This window comes from Vigna angularis, chromosome 6 (assembly GCF_016808095.1).
Source record: "Vigna angularis cultivar LongXiaoDou No.4 chromosome 6, ASM1680809v1, whole genome shotgun sequence".
Classification (NCBI taxonomy): Eukaryota; Viridiplantae; Streptophyta; class Magnoliopsida; order Fabales; family Fabaceae; genus Vigna; species Vigna angularis.
Window position 1 is genome coordinate 32,853,941 of NC_068975.1, and position 22,077 is coordinate 32,876,017.

A 22,077-nucleotide genomic window follows, 5' to 3' on the forward strand; every position below is an offset into this window, starting at 1 on the left:
TGTGTCAATGTCTGTGTCCAAGTTTTATTTTTTTTCTTCTTTTTAACCCTTCCAGGACTGTGTTTTATGAAGTTGAAGAAGCTTCCATCATAGTGTCCAATCACACCAAGACACAAAAATTCAGGTTCAAGTACCCCGAATATGTTGGTGTCAATTAATAATTACATTTGATGGTGGTTAATTAACGAATTTATTTATTGTATAAGTAAAATACAAAATAAAAATATTGCTGATATAGTTGGAAAACATTGGTGATTTATAGTAGTAGGAAGGAAGGTACGTTGCTATCTGATTACATTTTATTTTACTTTTTGTGCCTGTTTTGGTGGTTTATAACTTGGAGGTTTGAACATTGCTTTCAGGAAGAAAATGGACTGTGAAGTTGGTCAAAATTTATGATAAAAATAAAGGAAGATCAAAGCACGTGCTTAATAATAGTACCAACAAATACTATAATATATATATATATATTTTTTAATTTTGATATTAGTACTGTGTATTGACACATATATTCAGAAAGATCCTATTATGCAAAATTTAGGTATTTTTTTAAAAGATAATTTATTTTATATTGAAATTACAACGTCATTTTAAGATTGCCCAGTGAAACAAGTAAAATTTATATAAATATAAAATTAATTTTATTTTCCTTTTCACTTTTAAATGGAAAGATTTTTCATTAATATAAAACAATATTTGTATGTGACAAGACATACGAACACATGAAGGCTACAACAAGATGAATGTAAAATTCATTTAAATGTACTTTTAAATGTATTATGACACATTTTTACATTCATTTAACATAGGAGATGATGTTAAAAATGTAAAATTTTGTATTTTATAAGAAAGAAGAGAGAACAAAGTAAGAATAGTATTAAATGAATGTAAAAAATTTAGGTGTGTCAAAAAATATTTTTTCTGCAATAATAGAACCTTAACAAAAGGGAAACAAATAGTCATTCATACCAGCAATAGCAATAGCAATAGCAATAGCAATAATTTTCATTTTCATTACATTGTAGAAACACAACTTATTCTCAAGATGTTCCTTATTTTCAACAGGATTATAAACTGGTTAAATGCGGTTGTTAATATCATTTTGATCCAACATCCTATGACAACTGCGAGACAATGTTTAAAGCACGACAGGTTTCTTGATCTTGCTTCTACAATTCTGAATCTCAACAATGCAAGAGTTGTAGCTAGAAAAGCAGCTATTATTCTAAGTATGAAATTACAAAACTAAAAGCAAGTAGTAAATGATATGCATGCAACTACGAAAAATCTAAAACATGATATTGCATCTTTTATGCTTAAAAGTTTAGATAGATGATTTTCAGGTGGCGAGTTCACCTCTCTCCTGACATACTCACCTAGTGGCACAAGAAAACTGAGCATAAAATAGTAGAAAGGGTAACTCAAACTACGTCTGTTGTGGCCTTTCTGAAAACCTAGGTAATTGTTATTGTACTTGCAAGTCAATCTTTCAATTACTTTCCTCAAGAACTCTTGCGCAAGATCTTCCATATAAATCAACAGTTTCTGGTAACTCTTCTGTTGTTAAATCATCATTAACAACAGTTCCTGTAAATAAGAACATAAGTATATATGTGCGATTGCATTTCAACACTACTTTTATATGGTAATATGTTTTATGAAATTTTTTGTACACATCATTGTAATGTATGGGCACAACTATTTAAGAGTACAAAAAAGTAAATTATTCTTAGGTTTTTCTTTTAAGACAGAGTAAACTTATGGATTTATATGGGATGATGGTATGTAAAAGTCATGAAGATAGTTATTTCAAGGAGAATAATCGTGTTTTGTAGTTTGTTTGATATGTATTGATAATAAGGATTGAAATAAAATTATTATGACTGTATTAATCATTGAAATCAAATACAAGAAAAGGAATAGATGAGAATCAAAAGTAGACTCTTGTATAGAGTGTCGACATAAGTCGGGTCTGATAGACGTAAAATTCATCCGTCAAACTATATGAAATGGAAAAAACCACACATTATAAAACAAGAATAATTAAGTAATGACACTGTAAAATCTTAAAATGTTGGTCAAAACATAAGTTCACTAGTAAAAAAAACGTACTTTAACTCGCACATGACGCTTCGGTTTCAAAAAAACCGAAGCGTATCAAAACGCGGTGGCAATATCGCAATTTTAACCATCTTATATGTCTCGATTATCGATGAACCGATGCCTAAAGACAATAATGTCTCGATTGTTTGAGTGACCGAGGCCTATAATAACCCTTTCTGGGTGGACCGAACGACCTCGCTTATTTGAAGAAGTGAGGCAGTAGTTGACCGAACGGTCTCGGTTGAGCGCTTAACCGAGGCATTTCGTCCTGTATAGACCGAATGGGCCTCGCCAATTTGCATAACCGAGGCAGTAGTTGACCGAACGGTCTCGGTTGAACGCCTAACTGAGGCATTTAGTCCTGTACAGACCGAACGACCTCGCTTGTTTGTAGAACCGAGGCAGTAGTTGACCGAATGGCCTCGGTTGAGCGCCTAACCGAGACATTTAGTCCTGTCATCCCTCTGCTACCACTGTAATGTACAGACTGAAGAGACCGAACGACTTCGGTTAAGCGCCTAACCGAGGCGTATAGGTTTAAATTATTTTTAAAAATGCCATTCACTAAAACTATTACGCATCGGTTGACCGAACGATCAAGGTAGGAGAGCATTTCTAGCACTACACCTCCACTTTCGCGAACAATTTTCTTCACGCGATATTTCTTCTTCCTCTAAGCAAACACTATTCTCCCACTGCTCGCGCCTCTCCCTCCGCGTTCGTCGCTCCTCCCTTGTCGTTCTCGCCCCGCCTCCGTGGCCACTGTCGGACCGCCTCCTTCGCTCCTCCCTCGCGAGGACTCGCTCATATCTCGCGGTTCTTGTGACCTTGTACCTTTGTCGCTCCGTTGTCGTGGGTTGTCACTATCAGCGTTCATTGTTGGCACCTCTGTTGTTGTCGCGTCATTGGTGTTGCCGTTGTTGCCTTCGTCGGTGCTTCCATCTCGCTGCCTACATTTCGTGAACGAAACATCCACCTCCATTTCTTTTTAGGCTGCTTGCATTGCTCTCTAGGCTGCACCATTGCCGCCGTCGCCACTGCCAGGTGCACCACTGTTGTGGTTAGGATCGTTCTTCATTCGCCATTGGTGTTGTTGTTCTTGTTGGCCCGGTATTGTTGTGATATTGGGGTTAAAGTTCAAATTGAGAAACTTAGGGTTTTGAGTTTGGGGAATTTCTTTTTCAAGATCCGTTCGCGTTGTTCTGGTCCGTGAGGGTTGTTGATGGTTGTGTCAGTTGGAGAAGAAGACTTTGCATGGTAGCCTGTGGTGGTTCGGTAAAGGTGGCACGGTTGTTGGGTGGTGGTCCGATGTCAAGCTTCTCGACAGTGCAAGTGAAAAAGCAACCTATACGGTGGACACAGGTCACAACCGATCGGTCTCGCAAGAGGCGGAAAAGGTGGACGCAGACAACCGATCGGTCTTGCGAGAGACGGAAAAGCTGGCGAAACCGAACGTTAAAAAAATAAAATAAAAAATACTTTACTGCCTCGGTTAAGGTCCCAACCGAGACAGTAGAGTCTAAAATATTGTCTCGGTTTATAAGAAACCGAGGCGAAAACCTACCCCTTTTTGACTCGGTTCAGAACCGAGACAAAAAACTTATCCTTTTTTACCTTGCATGTATATGTCTCGATTGCAGAACTGATGCCTATAAACAAAAATAACCGGTGCCATTTCCCTTGACTTCAGTAGTGGTTATTCAGATCTTATCTATATTTTTTGAATAATTTGTTAAGATTGGCGGTATGATAGAAGAATAAATGTGAGATTGGTTTAGAGGAAACAATCGATTCTTAGATTTTATATAAACAAAGCTTATTTTGATGAATTAATTTTGATATCAGTTATTCTTTTTTGAAATATTATTATATTTATGATCGTGACATAATATAATTACGTAATTTCTCTCTTATCAATATTACGTAAAAGCTATAATTGAATTGTTACATCTAATAACACCAGTCAATTTTTCTATTTATTTTGATATTAGTATTATTTATTTTGAAATATAATCAGAAAGACCTTACTATGCAAAATTTATGTACTGCAAGATAATTTATTTTATATTAAAACTACAGCATCACTAAATTTAAATTTATTTATGTTGCATGAATCATAAGATAATTTATAAACCAAATTTTAATTTTGGATGCCAGATAATTTTATTTACTTTTTTTTGCCAATCCAAGCATATTTTTGCAAGAACTTATCTTTTCAATACTATATTTTCTAAATTCTTAAATAGGTAGTAAACAAATCTTACAATTTTATATTTCATAAATATTTTTTTATTAAATTATAATTTTTTTTATTAGTAGAAAATATATAAAAATTAAGTATGGTATACTGTCATTTTGTAAATATAAAGAAAAACTAACTTGATTATGAAAATTACGCGTAATTATGATACCATTAAAAATATATAAATTAATAAAAGTTACATTCGTAGTGAATTGGTTTTATTTGTTTCAATGAAATCGAATCAAACAGATCATTAAAGACTAAATAAAATTGACTTTACAGGGAAAAGATGAATAAGAAGAAGAAAACTATAATATGAAGGATGTGTGATTAAATATTTCTAATGAATCTTATCTATAAAGTTATAGGTGTATAAGAATATACTAAAAATTAACATTTAATTTACTGTGTAATGTTAAGAGTTTTACTGTATGTATAACATTTATAAAGTTGTTTTTAACTTATTTTTGTATAATAAATAAATTTCTAAATTTTAAAAATATGCAAGCTCCCCTGCTTCTTCAATTCTGAGAGATGGAGAATCATTTAAAGCTTCAACTATACAAATGAACTTAGATGGTTAATTAAGAACAATATTATTTAATCACTGAAACAATATTAATGTGTATTTAAAATAATGTAGATAAAAAGTACACTTTACTAATTTAATTCTTAAATTATAATATCTTATCAATATAATTATGAAGATTGTAAGGATCTAAAAATTTGAACCCAGGGTTATTGGGCCTTAATTGTGGTAGCCAGACCTTTAGCAATTTGGGCTCATGACCTTGGTAAGGGGGCTCTCCTAAAAAGAAAAGGTTGAAGTTCAATTGCCAATTCTCCTTTCTCTCTCTAAAACCCCCTTTTCCCAAATTCGTTTCTGCCTTCTCTCTAGCCTCCACACTGATTTAGCCATTGCATGTTCTGTTAGGTGGTACCCTAGCGACCGTCTCGTAGAAAGCTTCAAAACCATCCGATTGATTTTACGTTCTTCAACCGGTAAGTGGCTTCCTCTTTTCTCCGCTATTTTCGAAATTTAGGGCTTATGGTTCTAATGCTTTTGTGCAATTAGAACTGTCCTCTTTTCGATTCCTATCAAGTTTGAGCTCTAAGGGTTATTCTCATCACCAATGTGATGATTGTAGGGCACTGCTTAAGTTCTTCCCGGAGTAGGATACTGTTGAAAGTTGTGTTGTGTGCTAGACTGCTCAACTTTAAGGTAAGGGGAGCTAGTTACAATTTTAGATGATGTATGATATGCTTTTCAGATTTATTTTGCTTTTTACTGTTATGTTGTTTTGGTGATGAACATGTTTAAATTGTGTATGTTGGATCTGTGTTGACATGAAAATTCGGTGGTAGTGCTGTTAGAAAGGAAATCAAGTGTCTTTATGATCAATTTGGGCTATTTTAGAGGAAGTGAGGTAGGGATTTTGAGTAACTGAGGGCTGCAGTGTTCCTGGACTGTTTGGGCAGCCTAGACAAGTCCATTGTGACTTGTTAGAAACATAACAGTAGTCGAAAACAGGTTCCAAGTAGTAGAATCAATTTTGAGTCCCTAAGTTGTTGAAGTTAGTGTTTTGGGAGCTGAAAGTGAACTTTAATCACTTAAAAATGGTAGTAGAAATGCTTAGAATCATTTGGATAAGTTTAATTAAGTCTAAAACGAGAATTTAGAGTCTAAGAAGTTGAGAAAAGTGGTTAGAAATGGTCAAGGGAGGTTCTGTTATCATTCTGCAGAATTCTGCAGAATGCGAAAACTGACCGTTCGTCCATGTCGGATTTGGACGATCGGTCATGCCATGTGCTGAGTGACGTTCGGTCAAATGTTGGTTTGGTTAACGTTCGTTCGTGGTAATAGCGTTCGGTCATAATCATGCTTTGGTTTAGGCATTTAGCGTTCGTCCTTGTCTGGAGAGCGTTCGGTTTTAGGGGATGATATTAATAGCGTTCGGTCATTGGTTTAAATAACGATCGCTCAGGTGTTGGTTTGTAGCGTTCGTTCATTCGCTGGTTTAGTGGTGTTCGGTCAGTTGAAGGTTTAATTAGCGTTCGGTCAGAGGTTGAATTAGTAGCGAGCGTCCATAGGTAGTAGCGAGCGTTCATATTTGTTGCGTTCGGCCTTGGTTTAGTTGCGATTGTGAGCGTTCGGCCTTAAGTTTGTATTCTTAGGTTTGAATCTTAAGCGTCTGGTCTTGATATTTGTTAGTGATCGTTAGCGTTCGGTCTTCAGGAGGTTTGATCGTTGAGCGCTCGTCCAAACAGTGTCCGTCCATTGGTTTTTGACGTTCGTCCAAACAGTGTCCGTCCATTGGTTTTTGACGTTCGTCCAAACAGTGTCCGTCCAATGGTTTTTGACGTTCGTCCAAACAGTGTCCGTCCAATGGTTTTTGACGTTCGTCCAAATTGTGTCCGCCCAAGGGCTTTTGGCGTTCGTCCAAATAGTGTTCGTCCTTTTGAGTGGTGATGTTTTCTGTTATGTTTCCTCTCATTCCAGTAAGCTATGTTATTTAAATATTTCAGTTACAATTTATGAATGCATTTTCATGTGATCCAAATTGGTTGAAAGTGTATGGTTATAAGTGGTTTATGATGTACATTGTTGATCCAAAAGGAATATCATGAGATTTAAAATGGTCGGGTGGAACCCCTCGGCAATGGCTTTGCAAAGCAGTAGAGGCCATCACAAGTGCACAACCCGCCCCAGCTCTACATACATTCTATGTCCGGACGTGTCTAGAGTCTTAACATGATAGGATGCTTGTCTTGATGAGTTTTATGAAATAAATGCTTGATTGATTGAAAATGAATTGTATGATTGTTTGAGACCTAGCTCACCCTTGCATTTGTATGTGTTGCATGTGTTTGCTTTCCCCTTGCGATGATCATCCAATCCTTTGGATGTGAGCAGTAGGTGATGATGTACCTTTGGAGCAAGCTTTGGAAGTTGAGGAAGACCCAGCCCCTAGTGCTTAGGATTTCTACTAGCTCTTATTTTTAAACAGTTCTTTATTTTGAAAGACTTCTAGCCTTCATGTTATCATAATCTGCATTTTTGGAGAATTATGAACTTGTACTTAAGTTTTAAAACTTCCCAGCCTGACTTGGATAACTGTACTCCTTAATTCTATCTATTGTGTACTCTTAACTACTTTCTATTATTATAATCGATGCATTCTACATATATACATTGCTATATATTTTGGGATGTCACACAGATGGATTTTAATGAAATTATAATCAAGTGATTAAATATGAAAAAGAATAGTTAATATAAAAATTAAATAATATAATATGTAGTAAAAATTATATTGAGGAGTAACTCAAAATTTTATTTAAAATCAACGTCGTATAAATATTGTTTTTAACAATTTATTTATTTTTATATGTTATTTTAAAAATTGCGATGAAATATTTTTTTCAGTTATAAATTTATAATTTTACTATGAACTGGAAATTACTTTAAGAAAAAGAAAACCGAAAAATATGACACAAATATTTATTTAAAATTACATTAGAACTCTATTTTTTTTTCACTTGGTTTAGTTGGGAGAACCTTAAATCATTATTATATTGGGAGATTGCAGTGTAAGTTTTAACGGCTTTATTATATTTGTATAAAAATGAATATATTACATTAATCTACAATTTATATGCAATTTAAGTTTTACAAAATTATATGTTTTAGTAGAGATAAACAGGTATGTATTATTAAATTTAATGCGATTTTTTACATCATAGATTTTGTGAATTCAATCATAGGTTTAAATTTGTGGTTTTTAATATTAACCATATACACCTTATTATGAGAAAACTGAATTTTCAGCTCCTAATTATGATGCATACAAAAATAAGTTTTTTTGCCAAAAAGTCTAATTTAAATTACGATAATTAGAATGTCTAATTGTAGTTTCTTTAATTGTGCATTTAATAATCGACCCACCATGAAAACGAAAACTCCAACATCCACCTAACATTGCTTTCAGTAATATATTTTTCTTTTTAATTAAAAAATAATATATGGTAGTCTCAGTTATTTGTTACTAAAACAGTCTTAATTATTTTACTGTAAATACCATAAAGTAATAAAATAAATTGAGTTTTTTAGCATTCTGAATGCATGAGTGAGAAGTGCATTAACTTGAGGTGAAAGAGAAGCAAAGATTATGAGCTGGTGGTCCCCCACGCGAAAGGAATGACCCGCTTCAATCCTATGTATCAGAATTTTCACAAATCATATCATCAAATCAATCAATGCCTCTGATTTTATCAAATCCTTTCACTCCCATGCAGTTGCATCACACGCTAACAGTGACACTTCTTCACCACCACTCATTATCTATCTTCGCTGCGCCTGTCACCCTAACCACCACCACTACCACTACCACCATGGCCACCAATTTCCAATTCTCCGATGCTTCTCTTTCTCTTCCAATTTCATCGCACCACCTCTTGATCGTCGGTCCCGGCATTCTTGGTCGTTTGGTCGCCCAAATTTGGCGCCAGGTTAACAATAAACTTCCATTTTTTTATTGAGTTTAAGTGTACTCTAATTGTGAATTAAATTTTCAATTTGTTATTAATTTATTTCTGTTCAGAGACTATTATGACAATTTCTTCAAGTTTAGAAAGCAACATGACTGTGTATGGACAATAACGTGTGTTTATTTTGAAGCAGGAATATCCAGGCTGTGAAGTTTATGGACAAACAGTAACCACTAATCATCATGAGGAGTTGGCCAAAATTGGTATTAATCCGTCTTTGGAATGGACCAAAGGCTCCCACAAATTTCCCTATGTCATTTTCTGTGCTCCGCCTTACCAATCCTCTGATTATCTTGGTGATCTTAGGTTAGCAATCTTAATAGTTGAAATTTAAATTCAACTGGTTTTTTTTTTCTTTAACAAAATAAAATGGGTATGTTATTCATGTTTACGAGTTTTTATTTTCTTCTGAACTTATGTGGTGGACTGTCTACCAATCAGGCTGGCTGCATCAAGCTGGAATGGTGAAGGTTCTTTCTTGTTTACATCAAGCTCTGCTCCTTATGATTGTAATGATAATGGATTGTGTGAGGAGGTTGGTCTAAAACGTTGTTTGGTCGTTGTCTCAACACTCTTTTATAGCTTAATTTATGCCGTTGATCCTCATATTTAGAAGCATAACATTATAGAAGAGAAAAACTGAGGCTCTCTCTACACATCACTTGTTTTTATCATCTTGAGACGCTTAACCTCGTAGAAAAGAAACTCTAAGATGCTCTCTTACAAATAATTTGTTTTGCCCATCTTCAAATGCAAGACATTATGGAAGAAAAAGGCTAACCCACTCTCTTACACATCACTTGTTTCCATCATCTTTATATGTATAACATTGTAGAAGAGAAATGTTAAACACTCATATACGTCCCTTGTCCTGCTCATCTTTAGATGCATAACATTATAGAAGAAAAAAGCTGTTAGAGTCTCTCCAATACATCACTTGTTTTCCGCATCTTTGAATACAAAACTTTGTAGAAGAGAAATGATAGAACAATTTACGTCGTACTCTTTTAAACATTCTTATTTGTTAAGATTTATTTAATGTGTGTCAAACTACCATTATTCTTGTTAAAAATGACAAAATTGTGTAAGCTTTTGTTTCTTATTTGATGAGTCTTTTTTGTAATTTTGAAGACACTCTATAACACTAAGAGTGCATTAGAGTTTTCCATGTTTTTCCGCATGGGTCTGTCAATATATCTTGTTCACAAAGATAGATATTTGTTTATGTGCAGGATAGTCCAGTGGTGCCTATAGGGAGAAGCCCAAGGACTGATGTCCTTCTTAAAGCTGAAAAGATAGTGCTGGAGTTTGGTGGTTCTGTTTTAAGACTCTCTGGACTCTATATATCCTTTTTAGAATTATGTTTACCGGGATTCTAACTAACCATTTACCTTTGGTTATTTCTATTGTTATGTTTATGTCTATTGTCTGCTTCCAACCTTGACATAATTTTAAACAAAGTAGATAAAGGCCCACACATTTATTGGTTAGAGAAAGGGATTGTTGAATCTCGCCCTGATCACATCCTGAATCTAATTCACTATGAGGTCAGAATTTCAGCACATCTTATTTATTCTGCAAATTAACATGGTAGTGTTCATTTTAACATACATCGTGTCATAAAGGTATTGAAGTTCATCTTATATGGGGTTACATCTAAACAAATAGATGTTTCATTCACATGCTTTCTCATTTCCCATCATACTTCCCGTCTTTTGTTTCATATTTGTCATTTCACCACGAGACCAATTTGAGTTCCTTAACAAACTAAAACATTGCATTTTCTTATCTTCTGAAGGTCATTCAGTATTCGTTAATATGGAAAGTTGAATAGGTTGTTTAATGTGCTGCTTTTCGAACCAGGATGCAGCTTCCCTCGCAGTTGCAATTTTGAAGAAACAATTTCGTGGGCGGATTTTCTTGGGTTGTGATAATCATCCCTTATCCAGGTTAAATTACATGTTATCCCCTGAATATGCAACTAGTATCATGGAGACAGTAATTGCTTCTTCCTGTCTTAAGATTTGTTCCTCACCCTCCCCTGCAATTTCCCTGTGTTAGGTAGCGATGCCAACTTATGTTCCTTTCTCTTCCTAACCCTTTCTAAATGTTGTGTTGTCAGGCAAGAGGTGATGGATCTGGTATACAGAAGTGGGAAATTTAGTAAGAAGTTTGAGAAATTCACAGGTAAAAAAATAACTACTCTTTTTATTTGTAATTGGTTGGTTTGAGATTGAAAATCAGCAGTAGATTAACGAACCATAATCTTGCATTAATAATAATAATCAAATGGTAGTCATCATGATCTGTTTTTCTAACTATTTTTAGATGATATACTATCACTATGTCAGTCGTCATTGTCAAAGAATTGTTGAGCCTTTGTATATTTTCTTTGCAGGAACTGATGATCCTCTAGGCAAGAGATTAAACAACTCCAAAACACGCCAAGAAATAAGGTGGGAGCCAAAGTACTCTAGCTTTGCTCATTTCCTTGAGACCATTTGATTCTTCACACAATATTTTCTCAGTGATGACTTATCGTTTATCGCTTTTTACATGAAATCACAAACTATAAATTGATTGTTATCCATTTTTTTATTGTATCTTCGTACTTTACCATGAATATTTAATGCATTCCTGTTGTGGGGTGATAAAAACACCAAGGAGTGCATTTCCAGATTTAGGCTTCGTTTACATGAAAACTATATTTTAAACGACTTTTATATGTTTTTATATTTAGTGTTAAAATATGTAGCAACATATTAAATAAAGGTATATAAATTAAAAAATTGATTAATTATATATATATATATATATATATATATATTTATTTACATTGCTTTTAAAAAATATTAAGTATATTAAAATCTATAAAAATATGTACTTTCTTACCGCAACAAAATTTATGTAATACTTACAGTGTATAAATTAAAAAGGAAAATGATATTTCAACAATATGTTTTGACAACATTTAGACATTGGATATGTGTTTAAATTTTATTGGTGCACGTGGAAAATGATTTTATAATAATAGAATGACATGGCAATGAGAATTGAGAGCAAATTTAAAATTGAGGTTTATTTCGAAAATTTCAGATTTGCAACATTTGAGAGAGAGAAGGTCGAGAACATTTCAGAGAAATTCGACCTCCTTCCAGCCAGCCACAACACTCGTCGGAGTGTCGCCGTCCCTAAACGGTGTTGTCTTCCCTCCACCTAGTGTTGCCGCAGTGCCGCCTTAGTGTCAGTGTTCGAAGGCAAAACCTAGATGTCGTCGTGTTCTCTCATCCCAGCCAGCGTGTCGCTGCAGTGCCAGCGTTCGAAGGCAAAACGTAGACGGTGTCGTCTTCCCTCCTCCCAACCACCCAGTGTCGCCGGAGTACCTTTATAAAACGTCTTTTCTTCCTTTTATTATTAGTAAGACTCATGTTACAGGAACAAAATTGGTACCATAGGCAAAATAGGTGGGTACTTCTGTTAAACTTTTTGCACATGAAGGTCAAATACGTACACCAAACTCATTTTGGAGTGCCTGATTTTTTGTTTCATCATTTTGTCCACTTATAAGTAATTTGAGAATAATTATTAAACAATTTATTAACAAATTCGTGCCAAAAAAACCATAATTATTAAGACTCATGGTGTAGGAACAGAACTAGTGTCATAGGCAAAATAAGTAGGTACTTCATTTCAACTTTTTGCACACGAGGTCACCTACGTACACCAAACTCGTTTTGGAGTACCTGATTTTTTTTTCATCATTTTCTCCACTTATAAGTAATTTGAGAACAACACCGTCTAGGGACGTCGACACTCCGACGAGTGTTGTGGCTGGTTGGAAGGACTTTCTCTGAAATGTTCTCGACCTTCTCTCTCTCAAATGTTGCAAATCTGAAATTTTCAAAATGAATCTCAATTTTGAATCTGTCCCAATTCTTTCATTGACATGTCATTCTATTATTATAAAATCATTTTCCACGTGCACCAATGAAATTTAGACATATATCTAGTGTCTATATGTTGTCAAAACATGTTCTTGAAATATCATTTTCCTTTTTTTCAAAGCACCATCAAAACACTCTCCTTTCACTTAACATCAACTTCAATCAACTTCCATCTTCATTCCTTCAAATCCAAAACCATTTTCTTTCCATTCTTCCTCATCTTCACCCACTATTTCAAATCCAAATCTCTGCCTTATAACCACCATCGCCGTAATCCTTCAAAATATAAATCGCCAAATCCCAGATTTCTCACCTCTCACTAAATTCTCTCACCTCCTCTTTCACTCCCTCTTGTCCACCACCTACTCACATGGCAATTAAAATTGAAGAGTGGGGGAAATATGAATGCATTACAACTGCAACAAAATTTAGTTCCATGGAAAAATTATTACAAAAACAGAGGTGAAATAAAAGGGATAAGATGTGGAAGGGTTGGAAAACGTGATTATTTCTGTGAGTGTGAATGGTTGATGAAGATGAAGATGTCTGATGGTGAAGATATATTGGGTGTTGGTTGAAGGGCTAAGGAAGAAAATAATGGGTCTCTGTGTGTGGGATTTTTTATTTTTGGATTGGTGTTGGGAATGAAGAAAATGAATGAAGATGATAATGGTTACCGTGGAGGAGGAAAGAATGGAAGATAGAGAAGATGAATGTGTAAGAGAGGATGGAAATGGTGTCGTGTGAGATTAATGAATAAACGGAAGAAGAAGAAGAAGAACAAAAAGGGAGAAGCTTTTGACAACATGAACACTTTGTACCATTAATTATTTAAATGATATTATAAAAAATAATTAAATTAAATTAAATTAAAAAATTGAAATATAACTTAAAATATATATTAAAAATGAATTAAAAGAACTTAACGAAAATAAAAATTAAATTAGTATTTAAGTTAATGAATAAAAATTTATATAAATATTTTTATTAAAAAATAATTACTAAAATATATAAAAAAAATTAAAAGTGTGTAAAATAGTAATTCTAAAAGTAATTCATTTTTTATTAATTATTATAGTTATCTAATAAAAGTATTCTCCATCTTTCTTTAGATGACTCATTATGTATTGTTTATAATAAATAATGGTTAACTTCCATATAAAAACTAAAAGTGGTATATATATATATATATATATATATATATATATATATATATATATATATATATATATATATATATATATATATATATATATATATATATATATAATTTTTAATTTCTTAATTGGAAAATGATATTTCAACAACATGTTTTGATAACATTTAGACACTAGATATATGTCTAAATTTCATTGGTGCACGTGGAAAATGATTTTATAATAATAGAATGACATGTCAATGAAAGAATTGGGACAGATTCAAAATTGAGGTTCATTTCGAAAATTTCAGATTTGCAACATTTGAGAGAGAAAAGGTCGAGAACATTTCAGAGAAAGTCCTTCCAACCAGCCACAACACTCGCTGGAGTGTCGTCATCCCTAGACGGGTGTTGTCTTCTCTCCACCCAGTGCTGCCTTAGTGTCGGCGTTCGAAGGCAAAACCTAGACGCCGTTGTGTTCTCTCCCCCCAACCAGCATGTCGTCGCAGTGCTAGCTTTCGAAGGCAAAACGTAGACGGTATAGTCTTCCCTCCTCCCAACCACCCATTGTTGCCGTAGTACCTTTATAAAACGTCTTTTCTTCCTTTTTGGCACGAATTTGTTAATAAATTGTTTAATATAACTTATGAGTGGATAAAATGATGAAACAAAAAATCAGGCACTACAAAAAGAGTTTGGTGTATGTAGTTGACCTTCCTATGCAAAAAGTTAAACAGAAATACCCACTTATTTTGCCTGTGGTACCAGTTCTGTTCCTGCACCATGAGTCTAACTAATTATGTTTTTTTAGCACCACTTTGTTAATAAATTGTTTAATAATTGTTCTCAAATTTCTTATAAATGAAGAAAATGATGAAAAAAAAAATCAGACACTCAAAAATGAGTTTGGTGTACGTAGTTGACCTTCGTGTGCAAAAATTTCAAATGAAGAACCCACTTATTTTACCTATGGTACTAGTTATGTTCGTGCTCCAGAAGTCTTACTAATTATGGTTTTTTTGGCACGAATTTGTTAATAAATTGTTTAATAATTGTTCTCAAATTACTTATAAGTGGAGAAAATGATGAAAAAAAATTCAGGTACTCCAAAACGAGTTTGGTGTACGTAGGTGACCTCGTGTTCAAAAAGTTGAAATGAAGTACCCACTTATTTTGCCTATGGCACTAGTTCTGTTCCTGCACCATGAGTCTTAATAATTATGGTTTTTTTGGCACGAATTTGTTAATAAATTGTTTAATAATTGTTCTCAAATTACTTATAAGTGGACAAAATGATGAAACAAAAAATCAGGCACTCCAAAATGAGTTTGGTGTACGTAGTTGACCTTCATGTGCAAAAAGTTCAACAGAAGTACCCACATATTTTGCCTATGGTACTAGTTTTGTTCCTGCAACATGAGTTTTACTAATAATAAAAGGAAGAAAAGATGTTTTATAAAGGTACTCCGGCGGCACTCCGACGGCACTAGGTGGTTGGGAGGAGAGAAGACGACACCGTCTACGTTTTGCCTTCAAACGCTGGCACTGCAGCGACACACTGGCTGGGATGAGAGAACACGACGACATCTAGGTGGAGGGAAGACAACACCGTCTAGGGACGACGACACTACGGCGAGTGTTGTGGCTGGCTGGAAGGAGGTCAAATTTTTCTGAAATGTTCTCGACCTTCTCTCTCTCAAATGTTGCAAATATGAAATTTTCGAAATGAACCTCAATTTTAAATTTGCCCCCAATTCTCTTATTGCCATGTCATTCCATTATTATAAAATCATTTTCCACGTACACCAATAAAATTTAGACACATGTCCAATGTCTAAATATTATCAAAACATGTTGTTGAAATATCATTTTCCTTTGAAAAATGAAGAAACCCCAGATCACAAAACCAATTTTGAATCCCAAAATCTATTTCGCAATTCTTCATTTCAAAATAGTAAACGAAATAAATAAATAATTAAAACAAGATCACTGAGATAAAACATAAGACGAAATGATTATTTTTCATACATTTAACGTTACGAAAAAAATTGAACAAAATAAAAAAAATAATGAAACCTAATCAAACAAAAAAATAAAAAGTGAATTTGAAAAAAATTAACTGAATTATTATTTAGGCCTTATTTTTTATTATCATAACAAAAATTAAACATGGAAACTCCACTACAAAATAATAATTAGAATTAAACAACGTAAAAAAATTACCTATATTTTTCTAAAAAATTGTACAAAATAATAAAAAAAACTTAAAAATTATAATGTTTTATTCCGCTCTATTTTAATTTTTTCTGTTAAATCTTTATCCTAAAGTCAAATCAAACCATTTGTGTTCTGTTGCCATGGTAAGAGCGTATCCTATTGGATAGTGGATGCAACTGGAAAAGCCACGTCATCTCATCGGCACCATCCATTTGAATTCTCCTTCCTCTCTCACCATTTCCAGTTTTCCACTTCATTATCAAAGTTAACGACCATCATCATTCTTTTTCTTCTCTCCTTCATTTTCCACCTCACAATTCTCTTAGGTCGATTTTGCACTCTTTTTCTGCTCCTTAATCTCTCTGTAAACTCCTTAACTTCCAAAATGTCCCTCTGCTACACTTCCAATTTCATATCATTGAACCATCAAAAAAGCCTTTCCTTAACCTTCTCGTCGGACTCTCCTCGCTTCATCAACCTATTTTCAGTTAAGCATCGGAAACCACACCACCCCATTAAGTTCACCGCTGAAAGATTCAAACTTTTTGCCTCTCTGACGCCATCTCCGCCCACCGAGACTGCCCCATCAAGTTACAGGAGCAAGAGTCCTAAAGATGTTAACGTCTTGGTGGTGGGTTCAACTGGGTACATTGGAAAGTATGTGGTGAGAGAGTTGGTGAAGAGAGGGTTCAACGTCACAGCCATTGCTAGAGAGAGGAGCGGAATTAGGGGTAGTGTTGACAAGGATCAGACGTTGAATCAGTTAAGAGGGGCCAATGTGTGTTTCTCGGATGTGACCAATCTGGATGCTTTTGAAGGGTCTTTGAATAGCTTGGGGAATTCTTTTGATGTTGTGGTGTCTTGCCTTGCAAGTAGAAATGGAGGGGTGAAGGACTCTTGGAAGATTGATTATGAGGCAACAAGGAATAGCCTTGTTGCTGGAAGAAAACGAGGGGCTTCACATTTTGTGTTGCTTTCAGCAATATGTGTGCAGAAGCCCCTCCTTGAGTTTCAGCGTGCCAAGTTGAAGTTTGAGGATGAGTTGATGAAGTTAGCTGACGAGGATGGTGGATTCAGTTATAGTATAGTGAGGCCAACCGCATTTTTCAAGAGTTTGGGAGGTCAGGTTGAGTTGGTGAAGGATGGGAAGCCATATGTCATGTTTGGAGATGGGAAACTGTGTGCTTGTAAGCCTATGAGTGAGTCAGATTTGGCTTCTTTTATTGTGGATTGTGTGCTTAGTGAGGATAAGGTTAACAAGGTGTTGCCAATTGGAGGGCCTGGAAAGGCGTTGACACCACTGGAACAAGGAGAGATGCTGTTTAGGCTTTTGGGGAAGGAGCCAAAATTCTTGAAAGTTCCAATAGGAATAATGGATTTTGCCATTGGGGTTCTTGATTTTCTGGTCAAAGTCTTTCCTTCACTGGAAGATGCTGCTGAGTTTGGGAAAATTGGAAGGTACTATGCGGCAGAAAGTATGTTGCTTTTGGATCCTGAGACTGGAGAGTATAGTGCTGAGAAGACACCTAGCTATGGAAATGATACATTGGAAGAGTTTTTTGCTAGGGTTCTCAGGGAGGGCATGGCTGGTCAAGAGCTAGGTGAGCAAACAATATTTTAAGACGGTTGTGGTTAGATATGTATGAACACAATAAGGCAATTAAAGAAACCAGTTGTGTTTCTGTAAATGCATGTATTAAGCTAGAGTCATTGTAATATTACAAGCTTAGACATTGCTGAAAGAAATTCAAGTCCCTGAAAATGAATCGTTGAAGATTCATTCTTAAATTGAATTGCACTATCATTCCCCTGTTTATGCATCGTTTATTGCTTTTGGCAGCTGAGTTTGATGTACTAAACCAAGTTCATTTTAGTTTTGCATATGAATATAGTGTTATATTTTCTTAAATATACTACTACATAAGTTTGCCATTGCCATGACTAATTGTTATTGTCTTCAATATGTGAACCAATTTAGAATGGATGGACTAAACCCTATTTTAAAGCAAGCTAGGGGATTAAATATAAAAGCATTAACCATATTACTTGTGCTTGATTGATTAGTGATAAACATATTTTGCTTTTGAGGGAGAAAGATAATCGGATAATTCTTTTCAGCACAAATAGAATGGAAAATACAACTGGATCCATGGAGACATCGTTTACACTTCACAAACGTGAGAAATGCTAGATGCGGATTACTTGACACAACTTTTCAATATGTACATTATTCCTAGATGTAATTTATATGAAACTTGGTGAATATGGAGTCTACCTGCATCATATAGCAAGACTCACATGAATTTCATTCAATGACAAAGAATATGTGAAAAGAATGTGTTACTATCATTCATTTTCACATATGGTCACCACCTTAGAAGAAACACTCACAAAGACCAAAAGGGTATTCACACCAAACTATGAATATTAACTCGACACACTGATTTAGTGAATATGTATATGCTGAATGGCTCGTATTCCTTCCTTCTACTTGGGGACTCGGCTGTAAATGGTGAAAGCTGAAAGCCAGATGAGCAGAACAGTGATAATGCTGCCAAACAAAGCCACAGCTATGGATCCAGCAAGATGCCTACAGAACTTGTCGTAGACATTGCAAACTTTTATCCAACCCACATGACTGTTTCCCTTTAAACCAATATATGCCACAGTTCCTGCTGCTCCTGTTGCTGAGGCTATTATCCCCAGTATTAGCTGTACCAAGTCATGGTGAACGACTTATCATAATCTCTTTATTTTGGTTTTGTATGTAAAGCAAGAAAGTTAAGAAAACAAGATGAATAGCAATGTGGAAAGAAAAGTTAATAGATCAATTACTGTATCCCAGAAGATAAAGTTGAGGAGGAACTTCAGTTTGAATTCTGGCTGCTGGATTACAGCGATAGAGGCTAGAGCAGAAACGAGGGCATAAAGGCCAGAGACACTGAATGCAGCCACAAAATATCTACATGCATATCAATTTGTCGAGGTAAAATTGTCATTGAATGATCTTTAGAAGATGTATTTGACAAAGAAAGAGAGAAGAAAAGAAGCAAATAGAATTAGTCTTCATAATAAATTTATGTGAATGGTGACTTAGGATCTTTAAATTAAAAATACAGAAACAAAATCTTGAAACGAGCATGACCTTGGGAATATACAACATAAACAAAAAACAAAACATATACTCACAATGAAGGAAGGAAAAAAGAAAACTTTACCTTGTGTTTGCAAAGCAAGTAATAAAGCCATCTGATCAATCATTTACTTTTGCAATAAAATTCATACAAGACCATTATATTCCATTCTTATTTTAAAGTTTGGTACTCCTAAACCTCTAAAATTGTCTCACAGAACTCGGTAATTTAACAAAAACAACTTAAAGCAGTGAAGGGTAACTTTTATCTCAAGGTCGGTATGCTTTTTGCCACTGATTCTTCTTTTGTATCAAGATACTTGATCCTGTATCACAAATAACCACAAATAGTAAATCTGCAAAGATTTTGAATGATTCTCAACTTACACAAAAGCTGGTGAGTGCTGGAACTTGGCTGGCTGAGGTACAAGCGTACCTTGGAAGAGGACTAGCTCTGTTTGATCACTGGAGACAATCACTCCAAGTGCCACCACTGATGCGGCCAACAACAGGAATCTGAGGATCACATGAACTTTGAAATAATCCACTCCAGCCGGAGGAGGTGGTGTTGAAGATGATTTGTACTCAATATCTGTAGAAGCCATGAAGTGGTGCTTATGAGCAAGGTGAGTAATGAAGTTGATTTGAGTGGTAGGTACTAGTAGTAGACTTAGTGGGACTTGCAAATTGCAACTTTGAAAGATGCAGGGTGGAGATAGTTGAGCAATGAAGTTATCTATTTCCTTATATACAGAATTGGCCTTTGTGGGAAGCCAATTGAATCTAAAAGATATAAAAGCAAATGAGTTGGAGTTCCCTGCAGGCTAAGTGATATGGTTTCACCAGTTGCTTATTAGTTGTGCATGTGTCATTGAGTCTTACTCCTAATAGCATTAACATGTCATGATGTAACTGTATTTTAAAATTCCATCTGTTAAAAGAAATTTAATTATAAGCTGAATGTCTCACCTTTTAAATAGAAGACTTAATTAATAATTTAACTTTTATATTTTCGTCTTTGATTTGTTTTGGTCAATATATTTATTTTTGTACTCAATTCTTATTTTAATAAAAATAGATTCCATTAAATTCCTATTTATGTAAAAAAACAAACTCAATATGGAATATTAACACATTTAAAAATTTCATGTGTCAAGATCTAAATATGTTACGTGTCAAAATTGTTCAATCATCTTTTATTTTGAAAGTATTACGTATTAAAATAAGAGAAATTTTAAGATAGAGGATAATCCAAATTTTAAAATGTGGTATACCTAAATTTTAACATGTCATTTTTAAACGATATTACGTTAATCAACTATAGTTAATTCAATGGAAAAAGTTATATTAAATTTTTTTACAAAGTAAATATTCAATTGAGTCATATGAAACTATTATTACACTTAGAAAATTAATATATATTTAAATTATTATTGAATTCAAATATTGAATAATATAAAACTATTGAATTTTCGGAATGATTGTTGATTATTTCTTTTATTTATTTTCTTAAACCAGTGTTACCATTATAAGCAAAATAAAGTATAAAACAAGATTGTAAATCTGACTCATTAACAAACTCGTATAAATTAGACTCAAAGTTGAAGAAAAGTAAAGAAATATACGAAGGTAAGAAAATGGAGTGGAATGTAAACGAATGAATTTTGAAGTAAAACATAGTGTTAAGTTGATTTTAAATTTATACGTAAAATGTTAGGAACTGAACCTTGTTAAGATTACACAATTTCAGGTACAAAGAAATGTTGGCTTACATTTACCAAACAACATAATTAACCAGAAAATTACTAAGATGAGTTGTTGACATATCTCTTAACATGTTTGATGGAAAGTTGAATGTTAGTTTTAACTTCCTTATTAGAAAGTCTCATTCATGCCGAGGTATAAACATCTCAAGCCTGATAGTAGAATTAAGGGTGTTGCTCCCTCCACCTCCACAGCCTTCTCCCTCCACCTCCCCTTTACTATTTTGCCCCTTCCTCCATCTTTTTTTTACTATTTTGCCCCTCAGTAAAATTTTATTTTTAAAATTATTGTTTTTTAATTTTACTCATTTATAACATATTTCACTGATAACCTACGTAGTTCCTTGTATGAGTAAAATATTTTTCTGCAAAACTTGGTGATTGTGAAAAGAATTATCAAGCAATCTTCCTCTTGTTCTCGGTGCAGTACGTGGTGCAGTGCGTTTGTGGTGTAGTGTCCTTGTCGTGGTTCCTCTCCAGGTACGTAGTCATAATCCTTCCAATAATCCTAAACCCTAAACCCTAAACCCTTCCCATAATGCTTCCAATAATCCTTTTAATATGCAAGCCTATAATCCTTCCCATGAGCCGCCAATAGTAAAATAAAAACGAAACGTAAAGGAACACTGCCTGGACGGATGACATCCTTCAACGGATGTCAACATCCGTTTAAGGCGAAACGGATGTCGACATCCGTTTTGCCTTAAACGGATGTTGACATCCGTTGAAGGATGTCATCCGTCCAGGCAGTGTTCCTTTTACATTTCGTTTTTATTTTATTTAGGATTTATTTTATTTACAGTAGTTTATATTTAAATTTTTAATTTTAAATGTTATATATGGTTAATTTTTAAACGTAATAATTTTGTTAAAATATGAATTTGTTATAGATTATTTTTGTATCTTTAATTCTTTAATAATTTGATAATTATATAAAAAATACAGCATCCGAGAGCCAAAACGGATGTGGGATGTCCGATTACCCTTCA

General features: G+C 34.2%; 3 protein-coding genes and 1 long non-coding RNA gene across 4 annotated transcripts; 3 read left to right on the forward strand and 1 right to left on the reverse strand.

The window, feature by feature from the left end:
- Positions 1-5,118: 5,118 nt before the first annotated feature.
- Positions 5,119-7,509, forward strand: LOC128197466 (uncharacterized). The gene is made up of 3 exons (XR_008250103.1): positions 5,119-5,347; positions 5,494-5,567; positions 7,260-7,509. It is a non-coding gene; the product is annotated as an uncharacterized LOC128197466 (long non-coding RNA).
- A 1,071-nt stretch (positions 7,510-8,580) lies between these two features.
- Positions 8,581-11,626, forward strand: LOC108341059 (uncharacterized). Its single transcript, XM_017578672.2, has 8 exons — positions 8,581-8,854; positions 9,027-9,199; positions 9,335-9,428; positions 10,126-10,236; positions 10,351-10,440; positions 10,757-10,842; positions 11,016-11,080; positions 11,292-11,626. Exons 1-8 carry the CDS (start codon positions 8,603-8,605, stop codon positions 11,396-11,398), a joined length of 978 nt encoding a protein of 325 aa, XP_017434161.1. The 5' UTR covers positions 8,581-8,602; the 3' UTR covers positions 11,399-11,626.
- Positions 11,627-16,350: 4,724 nt separating this feature from the next.
- Positions 16,351-18,006, forward strand: LOC108341969 (divinyl chlorophyllide a 8-vinyl-reductase, chloroplastic). The gene has a single exon (XM_017579669.2). The coding sequence runs from the start codon at positions 16,578-16,580 to the stop codon at positions 17,811-17,813; it is 1,236 nt and encodes a 411-aa protein (XP_017435158.1). The 5' UTR covers positions 16,351-16,577; the 3' UTR covers positions 17,814-18,006.
- Positions 18,007-18,353: 347 nt separating this feature from the next.
- Positions 18,354-20,132, reverse strand: LOC108342414 (CASP-like protein 1D1). Its single transcript, XM_017580186.2, has 3 exons — positions 19,713-20,132; positions 19,028-19,154; positions 18,354-18,904 (listed from the first exon to the last, which is right to left on the reverse strand). Exons 1-3 carry the CDS (start codon positions 19,928-19,930, stop codon positions 18,680-18,682), a joined length of 570 nt encoding a protein of 189 aa, XP_017435675.1. The 5' UTR covers positions 19,931-20,132; the 3' UTR covers positions 18,354-18,679.
- Between the last annotated feature and the right edge of the window lie 1,945 nt (positions 20,133-22,077).